At 47.7% G+C, this 20350-nt stretch overlaps 1 protein-coding gene across 1 annotated transcript in view; it reads left to right on the top strand.

Annotated features, from left to right (window-relative positions):
- The window catches only part of LOC147902982 (uncharacterized), a 437346-nt gene that overhangs the window by 273164 nt on the left and 143832 nt on the right, over positions 1–20350 (top strand). Inside the window, exon 26 of the mRNA XM_087373981.1 lies at positions 1159–1237. Coding sequence (XP_087230107.1) covers positions 1159–1237 — 79 coding nt within the window. The remainder of the gene's footprint in view (positions 1–1158; positions 1238–20350) is intronic.

Raw genomic sequence — 20350 nt, 5'->3', positions numbered from 1 at the left:
GACTCCATCATTTGCTACAATTGACATTGTTATCTTGGTTGGAGACTCAGGCATTGTGCCAAAAGCCCTCCCAATGGATTGGAGGATAGGCATGTAGCTTTGTGGGAGTCCCAAGAATCAAAGCACACTAATAAGCGGGGGACATGATGATGAGTCAAATCCACGTCATCTATCATGAAGCCATGGTACCAAGGAATGAAATACACAAAAGTAGAATGAGAAAAAGAGGGCTTTGCTCCACAAGGGCCAAAAGTGGTGTCAGGAGAGCTCAACTAGAGAAGGAAGATGCCTCTTCCATACATGGTAACCTTCTGGTTACTCTCTAATGCCAAACTCGCCTGGAGTCCAATAACGCACCTGTCTCCTTGATGGGAGTGAGATCGACGATCTAGCCCAATGCTACTTTGTCCTTAAAAGTGATTTAATTGCTTGCTTTACTTGTTGGCTTGTCCGTCTCAGCAAAAGAAGAACCTTAACAGCTTGGGGAGTCGAGGGTACTGCCATTAGAGCCCCTCTAGCCAGACCAAAAGGTTGCCACCCAAAACCTTTTCCACCGAGTCCAAGCAAGAAAACTCCTCAATGCGGCCTAGTTGGAGATCCAGATGTATGGAGGCTTTGTATGGCTCCCATATCCACCGTTCACCTGCATTGGCTAGCAATGTACAGATATTGTAGACACACGGATGGCCACTTGGGTAAGCACGCAGTGGTCTTCCTGAGCAGCTTTGGCTAGAAGGATAGTTTTCCTTAGGGAATGGAGTGGCTCCCCTTTTTCTCGGAGTCATTGCAATGTTGAAGTGGCACTCTCAGCCTCAATGCTAGCTCTATCTAATAAGCCAATAATGGGAAAATATCCTAAACTAAAAGGAAAGTACCAATCTTAGATGTATGCACTAATCACCATTACTATAGATGTAATTCCCAAATATTTCTAAGTTAAAACATATCCCATGTGACAACTACATCTTCAAGGTCATCTCATTGTAATATTTGTCAATAATAGAAAAGTCCAATCAGACCACAAAACAAAGTTGTTTCTAAATATTGCTTGGAAACACAAATACACAAATATAGGCTTGTGAACTTCAATTTTTATTCAATTCTTTCATTCGTTACAATTATTGTGCAAATGCTAAAGTCTTATGTTCTCTAGTATAGGATCAAAAATGAGGTGCTGTATGTGCCAGCTATATTCAAGGATGAGTCACCAGAAGATAGGGAGATAGTAAATGATGCGGTACGAACATGGTTAGCATATATTGTTAAAGATAAATAAAAAGTTCAATACACCTTTCATCGTTAGAATAAGCTAGTTGTGAAGCATGCTTATGTAACGAATGCCTTAAGTTTTATGTACTCAGGAACTTTATAAGAAACTATTGTAGGACTCTATTAAATCATCATATCAAAAGAGGTTAATTAGACTCAAATATTGTTTCAACAATATTTTAAAATGTTTAACCAAACAATGTCAAGTATAACGATGCTCAAAGTCATATACTTCCTTTTCCAACTCCTCTCTTTTTTTTGCGGGATGGAATATACTTCTATTGAGTATGAAGAAATTACCAAGGCAAAGCATTCAAGGCAGAGCATGAGAAATAAGTGGTAAAGTAGCACTTAAAATACGTCAACAGGCTGCTGCTCCCCGCTGCTCCTGCTGCCCTCCTTCCTGCTGCCCTCCTTGCTGCCCCCTCCCTCCCCTCCTTGCTTCTCCTCCCTCCCCTCTCCCCTACCTTCTGCTCCCCCCGCCTCCCCCCCCGCCGACTCCCCTCCCTCGCTGCTGCAGCCCCCCCCGTGCTGCTGCAGCCTCCCCCTGCACGCTGCCTCCTCCCTCCCCTCCCCCCTACCTGCTGCTCCTCCCGCCTTCCCCCCCCCCCCGGGTCTTTCTTTGCTTCCCCCCCCACCCCTCTCCTCTATCCTCGTCTCCTCTATCCCCCCCTCCTCTCCTCTTGCTGCCCCCCCTATCCCTTTGCTGACTCCTCCTGTGCTCATCCTCTCTCTCCCTCCTTCCTTTCACCCTCCCCCCTCATCCAGAGTACCCTCTTCTCCTTTAGGGGTCTCCTGGGCTTCAAGAAAGCGGACGGAGTTCTTCCTTGCGTTTGAATTGGCCTTTTCCACCTCGATTGACGAATGGGTTCCCACTCAGTCAATCCGTTACCACCCACACCAGCCGCCAGAACGGTCACTTTCTCAAAAGACGAGCTACAGCAGTTGCAAAAGGATTTGGAGCATCCATGGCTCCCCCCCTCCAGTTCCACGACTCTCTTCGCACGCATCCATGGCTCCCACCCCTCCAGGTCACAAGCTAGAGATTGGATGCTTGCGGCGCTTCCCTAGGAGCTCGCCCCCCACCTTAAGGATGTTCGTTTGTTGGGACGAGGTTTCTTTCAAGTGTGCCTAGATTCCCCGGACATCACGAGAGACCTACTACAGGCCGAGTTTCTATTTCTAGGCTACAGGAGGATTTTTTTGTTTCCCTTTCAACTGATCTTTGACCCAGTCGAAGAGGAGAAGCAGGGAGCTTCTGTTTTCATCAAGTTCCCCGGTCTTCCCTTAGTTTATCACCGGCTTCTTTCAGTTATTGGCAAGAGGTTTGGTGTGGTAGCAGAGATCCCCCCTCTTCCTGGCGAGCCCTCTTCGGCTGCTGAGGCGGTCAGGATGGATGGGGTACCCAAGTTAGGGTCATTGTCCTGGACCCTAATATTTCAGATGACCACATCATGCTACAGCGACCCGATGGATCCTTCTTCCGCCAGAGATTTGAGGTTGCAGGTCGGCAGGACCAGGAGTCCCTCCTGCACCACACCCCGCACCACCTCTGGCCCACGGTGGGTTCCGATCACGGTTAGGCCCTCTACTTCAGATCACACATCCACCGCTTCGGAGGCTACCCCCTTGGAGCCTCGGGAGGAGACTAGTGTTCAGGAGCCTTGCTCGACTCCACCCTAGGATCAGGTTGTACCTTCCTCAGCAGCCCGGGTTGTTGGCACCTCATCCACAACACTTCTTGATCAGGATTCAGTACGTGTGCCTCCTTCTGTGGATAGAGGGAAGGGGGTCGTACATTCTCTCCCTGCTTCGGTAAGAATCCTTCGTACCCCCTCCCCAGGATTGGCTCAACGGAACTCCTTTTCCACTTTGGAGGACCTCTCTGACCTCCCAGATGATGATTTTGTACCTTCCACTTTCATAGAGCCAGTTATCGGCATCCCTTTTGAGAGATCTTTCTCTCTCTCACCTGTGGACTTTCCTCCCTTTGGACCTCGTGCGTATGGTAGGAGGTCAGCTCGGATGGAGGGTTCTTTTTCCGCCACCAGGTCGGGTAAGGTATTCCAACCCGCTTCCTCCCGCCGATGAGGATAGCCAGTTGGAATATACAGGGATTGGGCGGCATCCCTCATCACCGTCGCAGACAGCTGATCAGGAATCAGCTCCATCCAGGTGTTTCAAGTGGTTCCCTAGACATGCTTTTTCTTCAGGAACACAAACTAGATGTCAGAGATTGCTCCAAGTCAAGTAAGCTACTTTCAGGCCGGACTTTTTGGCTTCCTGCCTTGGGAACCAGAGGAGGTACATGCATATCAGTTTCAGATTCTACTCTCCCTCTGATCATTGGACACGGTACCATAACCCCCTTCAGGGCCTAGTGGGTTTTACTTCTTATTAACTGATGTAAGGTTGGTTTCCTCAACCTCTATGCTCCGAACAACAGAGGGGACCGTGTTCTGTTTTGGAAAGATTTGCTCTCGTGGGCTGACAATGCAGATTCGTGGATTATTGGAGGTGACTTCAACATGGTTGAGGCACCTTCTGATAAGCAAGGGGGCAGAGAAGGTGGTATTCATTCCCTCGAGAGAGCAGCTTGGGATGCCTTCTTGTTCAGATTCAGTGGCAGAGATGTTTGGTTAGATGATGCATTTCATGTTCAGTCTCAGTCACTTTTGTTTTCATGGTCGAACCATAGGGTGCAGATGCCTATCCATGCCTGGCTTGACAGATTCTATGTGGATGACTCAGCTCTTGATAGAGGGGGGACAGTTTGCATTGCACCTGGTGTTTCCACTTCCGACCATTTTCCAGTAGTTTTGTCCATCTCAGAGCCCCATCTGAGAGGACGGTCTCACTGTGTCAGGATCCCCGATGCCTTATACATGGATGAGACCCTTACAGAGGCAGTCTTGGAGCTCTGGGTTTCTCACATGCAGGGGGGGTGGCCGGTCCTTCACATGTGGCCACAGCACTTGCCAGTATCAGCGACTTTTATCACTCCGTTGCTAGTGCTCGGCGAGGTGAGGTACTCAGGCAGGAGATTGGTATCCACCGGCAGTTGGCAGCCTTGCAGAGGGAGGAGCAGAAACAACCATTAGATGCTTGGGTACAGGAGCGCCTTGCTACGGCAAGGGCTCACTTGCAGACATTACTTGATCACTGAGCAAAGTATGCCTTCCATGCACGGGAGTCCTTTTGGATATAGATGGGAGGGAGAGTCAATAAACACTTTTTCTCTACACTTGGTCCCAGACATAGTAGAGAGAGTGTCATGCAGCTTATTGACTCTGATGGCGTTTTACAGTCTTATCCGGATACCCTCATGTACTTAGTGACAACTTTCTATGCCTCCCTTCTTTCTGTAGATCCTGACACACAGGCCAGAGATGTGGCTAGAGATGAGATTTGGCAGAGTTTAGCTGTGTTGGTCACACCACAGATGATATGCTCACTTGATGCATGCTTTACCAACACAGAGTTCAAGAGTGCTCTCTCTGCCCTTCATAAGGGCAAATGCCCTGGTTCCGATGGTCTTACCCTTTTTTTTACAGCCTTTTGGGATATGATAGGTGATCATATTACTTCAGCCCTGTAGGGCATTTGGGACTCGGGTGAGATGCTTGACTCACTAACCGAGGGACTCATACACCTTATCCCGAAAGGTGGCAACATGAATTTTGTATCCCATTGGAGACCCATCACTCTTTTGGGCACTCTGAACAAAATCCTGGCCAAGGCGATCAGCATCCGGTTGCAGCTCCTTCTTCCATACCTCATCCATGATACTCAGACAGGCTTTGTGCATGGCAGGAGCATATTTGATAATATATTTTTCTTTTGGGAAGCCACAGAGTAGGCTATGCAGAGCGTGCAGAGGCTGGCAGTTCTACTCCTGGACTTTGAGAAAGCCTATGACAGAGTAGATTGGGGTTTTCTTGAGGGCACTCTTCTATGGTTTGGATTTTCAGATGCATGGATTAGAGGGGTGGCCTCCCTTTACAGATCAGCCCACAGCTAGGTTTTGATTGGAGGGGTAAGGGGTGACGAGTTTCATATTTCCAGATCAGTTCGTCAGGGATGCCCTTTAGCCCCCTTCCTCTTTCTCTTTGTGGCAAAAGCTATGAGTATCTTCCTTAGATCTTAGGTTGAGCTTTGTGGGTTGAGATTGCCCTTGAGACAGGAGCAAGAGCTTCTTGACTATGAGTTGGCTGATGACACTGCTATTTTTATTGAGGCCTCTTTGCAGTCACTTGATTCTTTCCAAACAGCCCTCGCTGGATTTTTACTTCCGCCTCTCGCAGGTCTCCTGCCTCTCCTCTCATGACTGCCATCCTCAAAGCTTGGGGGAGCTTCAGGAACACTCTTCGAAGGGTTCCGCCCTCTTCCCTTGAAGAGATTGATAGGTAGCCGATCATTTGGAACGATAGTATACTTGATGAGCATGACAAACCTCTGGGCACTTCCCATTATATGCAGTGGTCTGGATGGGAGAGAGGCCCCGCCTACACAGTAGGCACTTGGAAGGCTTTTATCAGGCTACCTAAGGATCAGAGGCTACAGCCCGTGAGTCACGTCAGAGGGGTAGCATGCAGGATTCAGCAGATAGATGCAGCCATCCCAATGGAATGGACAATTGAGATGCCTATTACTTACACCACTTGGATGGGAGCTTTTTCAAGGACAGTAGTTCCTCTACAGGTGATCGCTCTTCGAGGTCTCGGGGAAGATGCTCTGGTCTTTGACGTCGGGGATGGAGGTATACTCTCTAGATCCACGGATGATATTCTTCTAGAGTTTGCCTTTCAGCCTGTCAGGATTGCTGGTTTTGTGGACCATGGAGCGGGCTTGTAGTGGTACTTAGACCCCGACCCTCTGCTCTTGGCCCTGGGATCCTGGAGGTTGTGGTTATATGGAGGTGCACCATCAGGTGCTTGCAGTGGGACCCAGGAGAGTGGGAGTGGATAGATCATGGGCACCGAGAGAGGGGAATTCCCTTCTTTTGTTTCACGGTTGGTAATGCCAGGAGATTTCAGCTGAGCAGTAGAGGTTGGATTCCCTCCAGAGCTCCCCATTGGGATAGGTTCTTCATCACCGTAGATTTGTGTAGGAATTTCTAGAGGAAGCTCTGGAAATCCCTCAGAAATAGAAAGATCACTCTTTTCTTTTGGCTTTCTATTCATGGAGGGATTGCAGTGAACCTATGGAGATCACCATTTGGGGCTGATCCCACTTGCCCTCGCTGTCATTCTGCAAAGTCGTCAGTGCGACATTGCGTTTGGGGCTGCAATCAAGCGAGAATTGTTTGGAAAGGAGTTGCTCAGATACTCAGCATTTTTCATACTTCCCCTTTCTTCATGACTGTGGGCTCGGTCGCATGGTTATCCCTTACTGGGCCGAGGGTGAGCCTTCTTCTTGGGCACTCTTGATCTGCTGACAGGTGATAGAGCCCTGCTCTCTTCAGGATGTACCACATATTTCTTTCAGAGCTTCACATGTTTCAGTGGACACCTCTTGGGAGATTTGGGCTAGCTTTTCGTCTTGGCACATTTGGAGAGCCAGATGCACAGAGGCCTTGGATGACACCCAGATACACCCATCACAGGTATTCACGGGTATTTGGAGTGACACGGTTCACACTTTGATAGCCATTTGGGCTAGCATGCAGGGCCCTTCACAGGAAGCCTCTTCTAGGAGGACTGTATTTCTTCGAGTTTGGAGGGGTCCTCCCTTTTTCTCGGAGGTTGCTACCGGATTGAGATGGCACTATCAGCCCCAATCCTTTCTTTTTGGCTCTTGAGCTTTTCATGCATTGCATGGTGTATCCCGTATTCCCGTATGGAGCTTGCTCTAACGGTTTTCTTTAATACTTAATAGAAGTCTCTTTTTTGCAAAAAAAAAAAAAAAGGTCAACATATACAAATCCTAAAAGAAACCAAGAACATGGATGAAACTTCCAAACTAGGCTAGCAAGTTCATAGAATAAAGGACTACCTCTCCACGCCCTAAGAAAGAACGTCCTCCTCACTAATACAAGCCTGAAAGTTGTTGGGAGAATCCTCTCATGGGGGGGTGATTTTGCACCTTAGAGAAATGGATGATTGGCTAAAGGACGTGGCAGCAAGCGTTTGAAATGCATGGTCTCTCGAGAAACCGCCATGCATACGTACGGGTAAGCCAACAAACCGTGTACGGGTGTGAGGCTATAGATCAGTTACATCACTGTTATTTTTCTAAGGCAACAGAAGAGGATTATATCTGTTACTATGTCGCCTTCGTGAATCTCTTCAATTTTTTTTATGCTGCAGCATCTTGTGGTTATACAACACTTACATGTTATAAAATTATCTACCCACCTCCTATCTTCCCCTCTGCCCCCCCTTTCCTGCCTCCCCACCCACTTTCCCTACCCCTCACCTCCCTTCTTAGTCCCCCTCGCATCCTCTTTTCTTCCCCTGCCCCCCTCTTAGCCCTCTCTCACCTCTTCCTACTTCCAGCTCCACTCTTTTCCTCTCCCGCCTTCTCAGCCTCTTCCACCTCCTCTTCTTAGACCCTTTCCCTTCTTCTTCCTTATTCTTCCTTTTCCCTCTTCCTTTTTCTTCCTTTTTCCTCTTCCTTTCAACCCCCTACAGATAGAAAAGCTTTCCTTTCTCAGTTTGACTCGACCTCTCACCTTCGATTGACAAATGGCGCATTTAGTCAATCCCAATCCACTTCCACTGGCCACAAGAACATGCACATATTCAAAAGATAAGTTGCTGCAAAAGATGTGGAATTGGAGTCTTCCGCCACCATCTTCAATCACATCTATGGATCTCATCCTTCCAGACTTCAAGTTAGAGATTGGATGCTTGCGGCTTTCCCCTTGAGCCTCATCCCCCATCTTAAAGATGTTTGTTTGTCGGGACGTGGCTTCTTCTAGGTGGTCTTTGATATTCTAGAGATTGCAAGCATCGTGCTCAAAGCCAACCCATTGGATTTGACCCAAGTAGAAGAGGATAGCCAGGTCACTTCTCTCTTCATCAAATTTTTCGGCCTTCTTGAAGTATATCATCGGCTACTTGCCTCGATTGAAGCTTCCTTTGGAGCAGTCACAGAGATCACCCCCTCCCTAGGTTACCCTCTTCACAGCAGCAAAGGCAACCAATCAGATGGGCTTCCTAGAGTTAGGGTTGTTGTTTATGACCCTTATATATCGGATGACCATATCGTGCTCCAGTCCCATGATGGTTCTTTCTTTCGATAGAGAGTTGAGATTGCGGGCAGATAGAACTAGTGTTGTAGGACCTTTGGGCATTTTTTTGGGGTTGCCCAAGAAGGTAGAAGAGGCCCAAAAAGCCTTCTAGTACAACTCCTTCCTCTAGCACCGCCTTCCCTTTTGACACATGCCGCACGACCGACTAGCACCCGTCGTCTCCCATCGGGTTTCGGCTAGTGTCTGTGCTCCTCCACCACCTACAAATCAGGATGGCCCCCCCACTCATCTTGGACCCTCCCCCACCATCTGTATTCTAGTTGCAACTAGTGACTCTCTCGATCCTCTTTAGGTTGCGACCAGACTTGTACATGAGGCTACCCCCTTTTTAGCTCGGATACCTCTGCTCTGAATGTTGCCCAAATTACAGCTCCTCCCATTGACTCGATTGCAGCTCCTCCCATTGAGCTGATTGTATCTCCTCACCTTGATCAGGCCGTTATTGTTGATGATTTATTCTTGGATAGGACTAATCCTGGAGCCTCTACATATCTTTGTGCTCATGGCTCTTCTGAGCAGCTTGTCCGCGGTCCCCCTCATGGATCGAGGGAAATGGGTTGTACATATTGTCTCTCTGGTTTTGATTGCGGGGATTTTTGTACCCCGATTCCAGGCTTGATTTTTAGGAACTCCTTTTTGGCCTTAGTGGATCTAGCAGACTATCATAAGGAATATTTTGCACCCTCCCCATTTGATGAGGTAGGGATTAGTATTCCTTTTGACAATGTGCCTTCCTCCTCAGGTGAACAAGTTCTTTGCCCCATGGATTTTCCTCCACTTGGTTCTCTCCCTCACTCGCTCTTCGAGTAGGAGGTTTTCCTTCCTATAGGGGTTTATTTCTGCCACTAGTTGAATAAGGTGTTCCATGCTATTTCCTCCTGTATATGAGGATTGTTGGTTGGAACATATAGGGCCTTGATGATGTGCCACATCACCGTTGTAGGCAGACTATTCATACTTGGCTTCATTCCTGTGCCATCTATATTCTTCTTATTCAAGAACACAAGCTGAATGCCCAGCTTGTGGAAAGTCAAGTAAATTGCTTTTAGGTCATGCGTTTTAGTCACCCATTTTGGGCACTAGGGGTGGGACTTGCATTCTAGTCTCAGATTCTATTCTTCCCCCAGTTGTTGGACACGGAATCATGTTTCCCTCCAGAGCTTAGTGGGTCATTCTTTTGATTGGGGGACATAAGATTAATAATCAAGGGGACCGTATCCTTTTTTGGAAGAGAACTTCTCTCTTGGGCCCCCATTACAGATTCATGGGTTATGGGAGGTGACTTCAACATGGTGGAGCTGCTTTCAAAAGGGGGTAGAGAAGGAGGCATTCACTCTTTGGAGTGTGAAAGGCATCATCCAACCAAATGTCAGATGCCGATTCATGGCATTAATGGAATTTTATGTTCATGATTTGGATAGAGGTGGCTTAGTTTGCAATCTCGGGGCTCTACTTCAGACCACTTTCCAATGGTTTTGATGATTTTCGAACCTTATAGGAGAGGTCGATCTGCCAGTATCAGGATTCCAAATGCCCTCTATGTAGAGGAGAGCCTCACTCTCATATGTGCCATCCCCTTTACATCTGGCAGCAGCCCTTTATGGTATTATTGACTTCTATCACTCGGTCGTGAGTACCAGGAGACATGAGATTCTCAAACACGAGGTTGGTCTTTGGCAGCAATTGACAGCCCTATAGAGGGAAGAGAAGAAACGGCCTACAGATGATCGGATCTAGGATTTCCTTGCTACTACAGCGAGAGATCATCAATGGACATTGCTGGATCAGAGAGCAGAGTATGCCTTTCATGCACGAGACTCCTTTTGGATTCAAGTGGGTGATAGAGTCAATAAGCATTTCTTCTCTATTCATGGACCGAGACATAGTAGAGAGAGTGTCACACAACTTATTGACTCAGACTGGGTATTACAGATAGATCATGATGCCGTCATACATATAGCTACTGATTTTTATGCCTCCCTTCTTGCAGTAGATCAGGGTACACCAACTAGAGATGATGCTAGGTCTCATATTTGGCAGCATATTCAACTTTTGGTGAAACCACATATGAGAGCCTTGCTGGATGCACCCTTCACCAATGTCGAATTCAAGACTGCACTTCGTGCTCTTCATAAGGGCAAATCTTGCTTCATCGGTTCAAGAAAAGGGCAAGCAATTGACAAACCTTGTATGCAGATAACTTCAAGCACAAGGGCTCCCATGAGGCACCATGGTTTGAATAATATTTTTTTATAGATTATCCCGACCTTCTCTTAGCACACAAGGAGCCCTACACCATGCTTCATCAATTGCAATAAAGACTACTTCATGACACTTTAGCAATCTGCAGAAATGCATCGCACTATCAGAACACATACTTGGCACCATTTGACTATGGGCTAGAAATCAGATTCCCAAAAGCCCATGCCCATACCTCTGGCGTCCCATACACTAGAACCCATCCCAAGGAACCATTGATATAGTATTTCATGATCCACCATGTAGAAGGCAAGAGTCTAAGCTCAAGATCCATACCATACCATCTAGTGTAGTGTGCACATTGAATACCAACACAATAGCCTTGGCCACTCTTATATAGAAGAGCAACCCGCTTTATGGAAAGTGTCCTAGCTAAATATAACAGCCTGGTCCTTTGCTAGTGTTGTCATCTAGTCCCATGTTAGCATGCTTTCCTTAATCCCAAGGTCCCCTAACCTTGTTGGATTATGTCCACTTATCTGAGGATTGGCAAACAAAGTTTGTCAAATTCTTTTGGGCAAGTTAGGGTCAAGCGATGCATAAATTATGGGTCAAGCAAGTTACCAATTTAAAATGCATAGGTTATGGGTCAAGAAAGTTACCAATTTCTTTTGGGCAATGCATAAGGTATGGGTCAAGCAATTTACCAATTTACAATACATGCCCAAACCTTTTAAAAAATGGCTACACCCAAGCTTGCATTGACTTCTTTTGTAAAGTGGATAAAATAGCCAACGGATAGATTTTATCCCCCTCTATTGTGCCTCTAATAGCAAACATATGGTGCATCCGGAGTGCATCATTGTGTGTTTGGGCTAGAATACTACTTGGGATGGTTCCCTTATCATTGTTCCATGCTCATTGGGCTATCCATATGAGAAAGAAAGAAAGAAAGAAAGTGTATTATTGTCCACTAAAGGCCAAAATGGGCCCATGGGACATCAAGAACTCTGCGTACAAGATAGCACAAAATCAACAAGATATCCTACTATTAGGGATTCCAATATATTAGAGAAAGAAAGAAAGAAAGAAATTTTATTAAAGGTCCACGGAAGGCCATACATGGCCTATGGGACACAAAATCATCCGAAAGGAAAATACATCATCAACGATGCGCCAACTAGGTGGCCTCATCGTAATACCGCTAAGATGCCAAAAATGGCTACAAAAATCCTAGATACAAAATGAAATGAAATAGAGTACCAAAATTGCCTAGATACAAAATGTAAAATATGAAATATGAGGAACATCGTCTTCCCTAAGGGGTCTGTGATCCAAAGAAATGATGGAAGTCATGGCCATCGACCATGCCTCCTGCTATGAGTGTGAAGATCCGGGCAAGTGTCAAATAGATTAAACAAGAGAGAGAGAGAGAGAGAGAGAGAGAGAGAGAGAGAGAGAGAGACAATGAGAGAGAGAGAGAGAGAGAGAGAGAGAGAGAGAGAGAGAGAGAGATTAAACAAGATATCCTACTATTAGGGATTCCAATAGATTTAAAACTAAATCAAGGAGGTGCAGGGACTATGTACCCCCTTTGGCCTCTTCTATCTCTTCCAAGTGCCATGTGACATCTTTCAAGGATTTTCAATTTGGACTTTTACTTCCCTTAGAGATGCACTTTCACCATATTTTTTTTTCCCTGTTGGATGAGATTGGGGATTACATTACCTCATCGCTGTGCAGGGTGTTTGGGACTCTAGTACTATTCCGAACTCAGGGTTTCATGATTCAGGAACACAAACTGGATGTGAGGGATTGTGCCGAGTCGGGTAAGCTTCTTTCAGGGCATACTTTTTGGTCACCCGTGTTGGGCACCAAGGGAGGTACTTGTATTTCAGTTTCTTCTTCTACGCTACCCTTGGTGATTGGACATGGGATCATAGTTCCCTCTAGAGCTCAGTGGGTCAGTCTTTTGATTGGTGGGCGTAAGGTTGGTTTCTTAAACCTTTATGCCCCCAATTCAAGAGGGGACCATGTCCTTTTGTGGAAGGAGCTGCTTTCTTGGTCGTGCATTGCAGAGTCTCGGATCATTGGGCGTGATTTCAACATGGTTGAAATACCCACAGATACAAGAGGTGGTAGGGAAGGTGGTTTACATTCCCTAGACTCGGATGCCTCGCTATTTCAGTACAGTGGCAGAGATGCTTGGCATGATGATGCTTTTCACACTCAGCCGCAATCACTCCAATTTTCTTGTACATGCCTATCAATGCATGGATTGATCGATTTTATGTGGATGATTGGGCTCTGGACAGAGGTGGGACATTATGCATTACACCTAGGGTGTCCACTTGTCATGAGGACGTGAATTTATGGAACTTTTGATTTGCGACTCCCGTAATTTACACGTGATTGCCTTGAGCCTCTGGGGCGTGAGGGTTCGGCCATGGGGAATTACAATTCCCTAGTAGGCCGTGAATGTGCGCCCAGTTACTGGGCAATTAATTCCTAGGGCCAAAGTGTGCAACAGGGGGGCCAAAAGAGTGGTGCAAATAAAAATTGCTAATTTTAGCACAAGACTACAAAAAGGGCCCAAAGCTCTTATTTTGGGTTCAGTTGGCTAAATCAGTTCCAAAAATGGTGGGATTGCAGTGAATCTTTGGAGATCCAGGTTCGGAGCCGCGACCCTACTTGCCCTCGTTGCCTCTCTGCTTCGGAGACTATTCAGCATTGTTTATGGGATTGCAGACAGGCAAGGATGATTTGGATGGGGGTAGCCAAGATTTTCAGTCACTTTGCCCACTCTCCATTCTTTATGTCAGTCACTTTGCCCACTCTCCATTCTTTATGACATGGGGCTCAGTGGCTTGGCTCTCTCTTACAGGGCCTCAGGTATTCTATGAGAGACTTGACTCCTCTCGGGCCATTTTGGTTCGAGGTCATCAGATTGAGTCCTGTTCCTTGGATGTGGTACCACACCTTCCTTTCACAGTCATTGTTGGTTCAAAGAGCAGAGTATGCCTGTCATACCAAGGAGTTATTTTGGACTCAGACGGGAGGTAGGGTCAACAAGCATCCAGATACCATCTTGCAGGTAGCTACAGATTTCTATGCCTCCCTTATTACAGCAGATCCTGACACTCAGGCCAGAGATGATGCTCGAGTTATTATTTGGCAGCACTTACCTATGTTGCTGACTGGAGATATGATAGTCTCACTTGATGCACCATTCACCAACATAGAGTTCAGGACTGCTGTTCTCTCAGCCTTTCACAAGGGCAAGTGCCCTGGTTCAAATGGGCTTCACCCTCTTTCTTTATTTCATTTGGGATCAGATTTGGTATCACATTACCTTAGCCCTACAAGGTGTTTGCGACTCGGGTGAGATGCCAAACTCAATGAGGGCCTCATTCATCTTATCCCAAAAGGGGGTTGCACGAATTTAGGGTCTCAGTGGAGACCGATCACTTTGTTGGGCACTTTGTACAAAATCCTAGCAAAATCAATCGGCATATGTCTGCAGCCCTTTCTTCCAGATCTTATACATGATACGTAGACGGGTTTTGTGCATGGTAGAAGCATCTTTGATAATATTTTCTCATTTTGGAAGGCTGGTGAATGGGCCATGGATAATGGCCATAGGCTTGCCATTCTACTCTTGCACTTTGAGAAAGCTTATGACAAAGTAGAATGGGGTTTTCTAGAGCGTACCCTCGCTCGCTTTGGATTCACAAATGCGTGGATCAGAGGGGTGTCAACTCTCTACAGATAAGCCCATAGCCAGGTTCTCATTGGTGGAGTCAGGGTAGACAGATTTCAAATTACCAGATCGGTCAATCAGGGATGCCCTTTTAGCCCCCTTTCTCTTTTTATTTGTGGGCCAAAGCTGCTACCTTAGAGCTCAAGCTGATATTATAGGGCTGAGTCTTCCATTGAGGCAGGAGGATGAGCTTTTGGATAGTGAGTTGGCAGATGATATGGCTATTTTTTTGGATGCCACACCGCAGACACTCACCTCTTTCAGGACAGCCTTGGATTTAATTTGCACTGCAGCAAGGGCCCATATTAATTGGAACAAATCTAGTGTCTTTTGGATTAGTGATGAGGACACTCCAGACTAGGGGATTGACATAGAATTCACTTGGATTTAAAGGGGTGTTTCCATTAGGTACTTAGGATGCCAGGTTGGGGTGGGCATTTCTCCAGCACAACAGTTTGCTCTCGTGTTGGAGAGCATTAGGAGGAAACTCATTTTTTGGAGTTCTTCCCCAGCCTTGACCTTGCATTCAGAGTAGTGGTTATGAACCATGTATTATTGGCTACTACTGCTTGGTTCGTTTGCTCTTGTTGATGCTGATCTAGAGGTTGTATATCTCAGCTCATGAGACCTGTCAGGACTTTCTTTGGAGTGGGTTAGATGGCACCTGATGTTGTAGCCAGGGTGGTTTGGGAGACCCTCATGGAACAAGGGTGCAAGAAGGGGAGGAAAAGTGGAGAGGGGAAAATAGAAGAGGGAGGCGAGTTGCAGGTAGGCAATAGAGGGTTAGGAAGGGGGCGGAGGAGAGGGAGGGAGGGGCATGAAGTAGGAAGGGGTGAAGGAGGGGGCAGGGGGGGAGGGGGGAGCGATCGGGGGCGAAGGAGGGGGCGGGGGAGAGGGAGGGAGGGGGCGGGGGGGCAAGGAGAGGGGCGGGGGAAAGCAAGGGCAGCAGACGAGAGGGGAGGAGGGTTGCGGGAAGGGCAGGGGCAGGCGGGAGTGAAGGAGGGGTAGGGGAGAGAGAGGGAGGAGCGAGGGGGGGCAGCAAGAGCAAGGGGGAGGAGGGATAGAGGGCGGGTGGGTGAGGGGCAGCAAGAGAGGGCAGCGAGGGGAGAGGGAGAGGGCAGCGAGGGGGGGAAGGGAGGGGCATCGAAGGAGGGCTGCGAGGGAGGGGAGAGGGCAGCAAGAGGGGGAAGGGAGAGGGCAGCGAGGGGAGAGGGAGAGGGCAGCGAGGGGGGGAAGGGAGGGGCAGAAAAGGAGGGCTGCGAGGGAGGGGAGAGGGCAGCGAGGGGGGGAGGGAGAGGGCAGCGATGGAGAGGGCAGCAAGGGGGGGAAGGGAGGGGGGGGGCTAGCGAGGAGGAGGGTGAGGGAGGGGCAGCAGCGTCACGGGGAGAAGCAGCGTTGTGTCTCCCCACATTGATTGAGGGACCAGTGCTATCTCTTCTTCTTATGTGTAGAAAGGAATTTTAGGCATTCCGACACCGTTCTTAGCTCAGAGAAACTCTTTCTCTCCCCTGGCTGAACTTGAGAGATGGATTTTGTACCATCTACCTTTCCTAATGCGGTTTTGTCATCCTTTGGCTGACTAAACTACATGTCATCGAACCAAAGCTCCAATAAGAGAGCTAGAAAAAAACCAAGGTTGAGGCTGAAAGTACCACCTCAACCCTGTGGAGGAATCCCCAAAAAACAAGGAGACATCCATAATAGTATTAAGCATTTTTGTTCCTCTTCTTCTTGAACTCACCAGGACACACACACAGAGAATGTTGCTGCTTCTCCCCCGACTCCCTAGCTGATAGAACATACAATGGTATGGTATTGTAGGCTAGACTTGGTCTAAGTTATTCTAGTCTAAGCTAAGGAAGCTACTTTATGACTTGCATCATTCACAAGATGATCAGGCCACCTCTATCTTGTGTGACAGTCAGAGTTGCATAAAGATTGGTAACAATCCTGTTTTTCATGCTCGCATGAAACATGTGGAAAATCACTATCACTTTATACGGGATTGTATAGCAAATGGCATCATTAGCCTCATCTATTGTCCATCTGAGGACAATGTAGGAGATATCTTCACTAAGAGCCTGTCAGCAGAAGTGTTTGTACGTCATCGAACAGGCTTGGGAATCAGAGACATTACAACAATGTGAAGGGGGGTTGTAAAATGACATTGTTTTTCTTGTAATACTCCCATAGGTTGCTATATCCTGTTGGATGAATTTGTGCAACCATGGTACTTTAGGTACCCTAGGTACTTCTGAGGAGTTTCCAAAGTACTTCAGCCATACCATTGAGGGGGGATTTGATAGAACATACAATGGTATGGTATTGTAGGCTAGACTTGGTCTAAGTTATTCTGTTCTAGGCTTTTCACTTTATACTTGGGTTTCATATATATCCCAAGTCTTGTACTTCTATTGTTGAACTATTCAGTGGAGCTTTGTGTGTGGACTACACTCTCGTGTTCGTTATCCACTTCGTGTCTCCTCACAGTTCCAACACTAGCTGCCCCCCTCTCCTCCCCTCCCTGCCTCACCTCTCCCTCCTCCCTCAGCCTCTCCTTCCCTCCCTCCCTCAGCCCCTTTCCCCTCTCCCTCTCCCTCAGCCCCTTCCCCCTCCCTTTACCCCCGCTCTTTCCCCCCGCTCTCTCAGCCCTCTCCCCTGCCTCTCTCAGCCCTCTCTCCCGCCCTCTACCCCTACCCTCTTCCTCCGCCCTCTCAGCCCTCTCCCCTGCCCTCTACCCCCGTCCTTTCCCCCCGCTTCCTCAGCCCTCTCCCCTCTACCCCCACCTTTCCCCCCCCTTCCCCCTCCTCTCTCCTCCCCTTTGCCTCTGCCTCTACCTCTCCCCTCCCCTCCTCCTTCATCCCCTCTCCCCCCTTCCATCCCTAAGCGTTTTTTCAGTTGGACGGAGCTCATTAGTGTTCAAGTTGGCCTTTCCACCCCGATTGACGATGGCTCTGCCTTCAGCCAATCCTCGTCCGCTTCCACTGGCCGCAAAAACCATCACCTTTTCAAAAGACGAGTTGTAGTAGCTCAAAAAAGATACAGAGCAGCAGAGCTCGACATCACTCTTTGCTTGCATCCATGGGTCCCACCCTTCCAGGTTACAGCTGGATGCTCGCCGCTTTACTTGGAGACCTCGCAGGGCACCTCACAGATGTTCATATGCTTGGGCGAGGTTTCTTCCAGATTTTCTTTGACTCCTCGGAGATAGCGGGTATAGTGCTTCAGGCTAGCCCATTAGCACTGAGCTCCAGGAGGATTTTTTTGACCCCTTTTTCATTGGGGCTTGATTTTGTCGAGGAGGACAGCCGGACGACATCACTCTTCATCAGATTCCCCGGCCTTCCTCAGCTGTACCATCGACTTCTACATTCCATTGGAGCCGCTTTTGGGGTGGTTACAAAGATCTGCCCTCTTCCTGAGATGCCTTCTTCAACAGCAGAGGCAGTCAGGTCCGATGGGGTATTGCGTGTCAGAGAGTCGAGATTGCAGGGAGATAGGATCAGTGTAGGATTTGCAGGACCCTTGGGAACTTTGGTAGAGATTGCCGAAGGAAAAAGAAAAGACCAAAAAGATCCACGGGTGTGTCTCATAGCTTCACCCGACCTGGACCTTCTTCACGACTAGTTTCTACTGCACAACCAGTTCCTACCGCCTCACGCGCTGCTAGACCTTCGACTTCATAGCCAGGACCATCAGCCTCTCATCCTGGTACTTCTATAGCACGGATAGGACAGTCAGCACGTCCTGCTTCGGTCTCCCTCGTTGGGTGCCTGTCAGAGTTGGTGAGCTAGTACCTCACGCTACCACTGACGGGGCCGCGGACGCGTCTCTTCAGGCAGGAGACATCCCTGTTATGGTTCCATGTGTAGATGAGACTGCTCCTGACCCTATTCCGGGTAAGCTTCTTTCAGGCCACACTTTTTGGTCACCCGCCTTGGGCACCAGGGGAGGTACTTGCATTTCTATTTCTTCTTCTATACTCCCCTTGGTGATTGGACACAGGATCATAGTCCCTTCCAGAGATCAATGGATTATACTTTTGATTGGTCTCTTAAACCTTTATGCACCCAATTCTAGAGAGGATCGTGTTTTTTTTTAAAAGAAGCTGCTCTCTTGGTTACTTATTGCAGATGCTTGGATTATAGGGGGCGATTTCAACATGGTTGAAATGCCCTCAGACAAAAGGGGTGATAGGGACGGTGGCCTTCACTCCCTAGAGAGAGCAGTGTGGGATGCCTTTCTTTTTCAGTACAGCGGTAGAGATGCTTGGCATGATGATGCTTTTCACACTCAGCCACATTCTCTCATGTTTTCTTGGTCGAACAGGAGATTGCAAATCCCTATATATGCACGGATTGATAGATTTTATGTGGATGATTGGGCTCTTGACAGAGGTGGTATTGTTTACATTGCAGCTGCCGTGTCCACTCCGAATCATTTTCTAGTGATTTTGATGGTCTCAGATCCCCATGTGAGGCGCCGCTTTGCCAGTGTCAGGATTCCAGATTCTTTCTATGCAGAGGAGGGCTTTACAGAGACAGTGTTGAGGACTTGGGTATCTCATTTACAGGATGGGCAGCTTTCTCTGTCAGACTTAGCCGCAGCCCTCTCTGATATCAGTGACTTTTATCTTTCAGTTGCTCGTATCAAAAGAGTTGAGATCCACAGGTGTGAGATAGGTATCCGCTAGCAGTTGGCTACCCTCCAGAGGGAGGAGCAGAATAGGCCCACATATGCTTGGATTCAAGAGCGCGTTGCTACAGCAAAGGCTCAACAACAGTCACTTTTAGATCAGAGAGCAAAGTATGCCTTTGATGCCAGAGAGTCATTTTGGACACAAAAGGGAGGTAGAGTCAACAAGAAGTTCTTCTCTACTCTTGGCCCCATACATAGTAGGGAGAGCGTCTCACAGCTTGTTGACTCAGGCGGAGTTCTTCAGACACATCCAGATGCCATCTTGCAAGTTGCCACCAATTTCTATGCCTCCCTTCTTACAGCAGATCTAGACACTCTGGCCACAGATGATGCTAGAGTGGTTATTTGGCGACACTTACTTGGGTTGCTAACAGGGGATATTCACTTGATGCACCCTTCACCAATGTAGAATTCAGGACTGCTCTCTCTGCCCTTCACAAGGGCAAGTGTCCTGATTCAGATGGACTTACCTCCTTATTTTTTATTACTTTTTGGGATTAGATTGGAGATCACATTACCTTAGCCCTGCAGGGTGTATGGGACTCAGGTGAGATGCCAGACTCACTTACGGAGGGCCTCATTCATTTGATTCCGAAAGGGGGTTGCAAGAATTTAGAGTCTCAGTGGAGACCGATTACCTTGCTGGGTACCTTGTACAAAATCCTAGCTAAAGCTATCAGCCTTCGTCTGCAGCCCTTTCTACCAGATCTTATCCATGATACGCAGACGGGTTTTGTGCATGGCACGAGCATCTTTGATAACATCTTCTCATTTTGGGAGGCTTCGGATTGGGCCATGCATAATGGCCATTCTACTCTTGAACTTTGAGAAAGCTTATGACAGGGTAGATTGGGGCTTTGTGGAGGGCACACTCACTCGTTTTGATTTCTCAGATGCATGGATCAGAGGGGTGTCAATCCTCTACAGATCAGCACAGCCAGGTTCTTATTGGTGGAGTTCGGGGAGACAGGTTTGAGATTACCAAATTAGTATGGTTACCAAATGGTAAGTCAGTATACCACACAATGTAATGGCATAGTACCACACGGTTGACATAGGGTTCACTTGGATTCAGAGGGCAGTCTCCGTCAGATATCTGGGATGCCAGGTACAATAGTTTGCTCCTGTGTTGGAGAGTATCAGGAGGAAACTCATCTTTTGGAGTTCAG

Source organism: Dipteris shenzhenensis, chromosome 4, assembly GCF_047967505.1.
Source record: "Dipteris shenzhenensis isolate YYH24624 ecotype China chromosome 4, Dip_SZ_1.0, whole genome shotgun sequence".
Lineage (NCBI taxonomy): Eukaryota > Viridiplantae > Streptophyta > Polypodiopsida > Gleicheniales > Dipteridaceae > Dipteris > Dipteris shenzhenensis.
The sequence above is the reverse complement of the archived record's forward strand: the minus strand, read 5'-3'. Positions and strand labels throughout refer to the sequence as shown.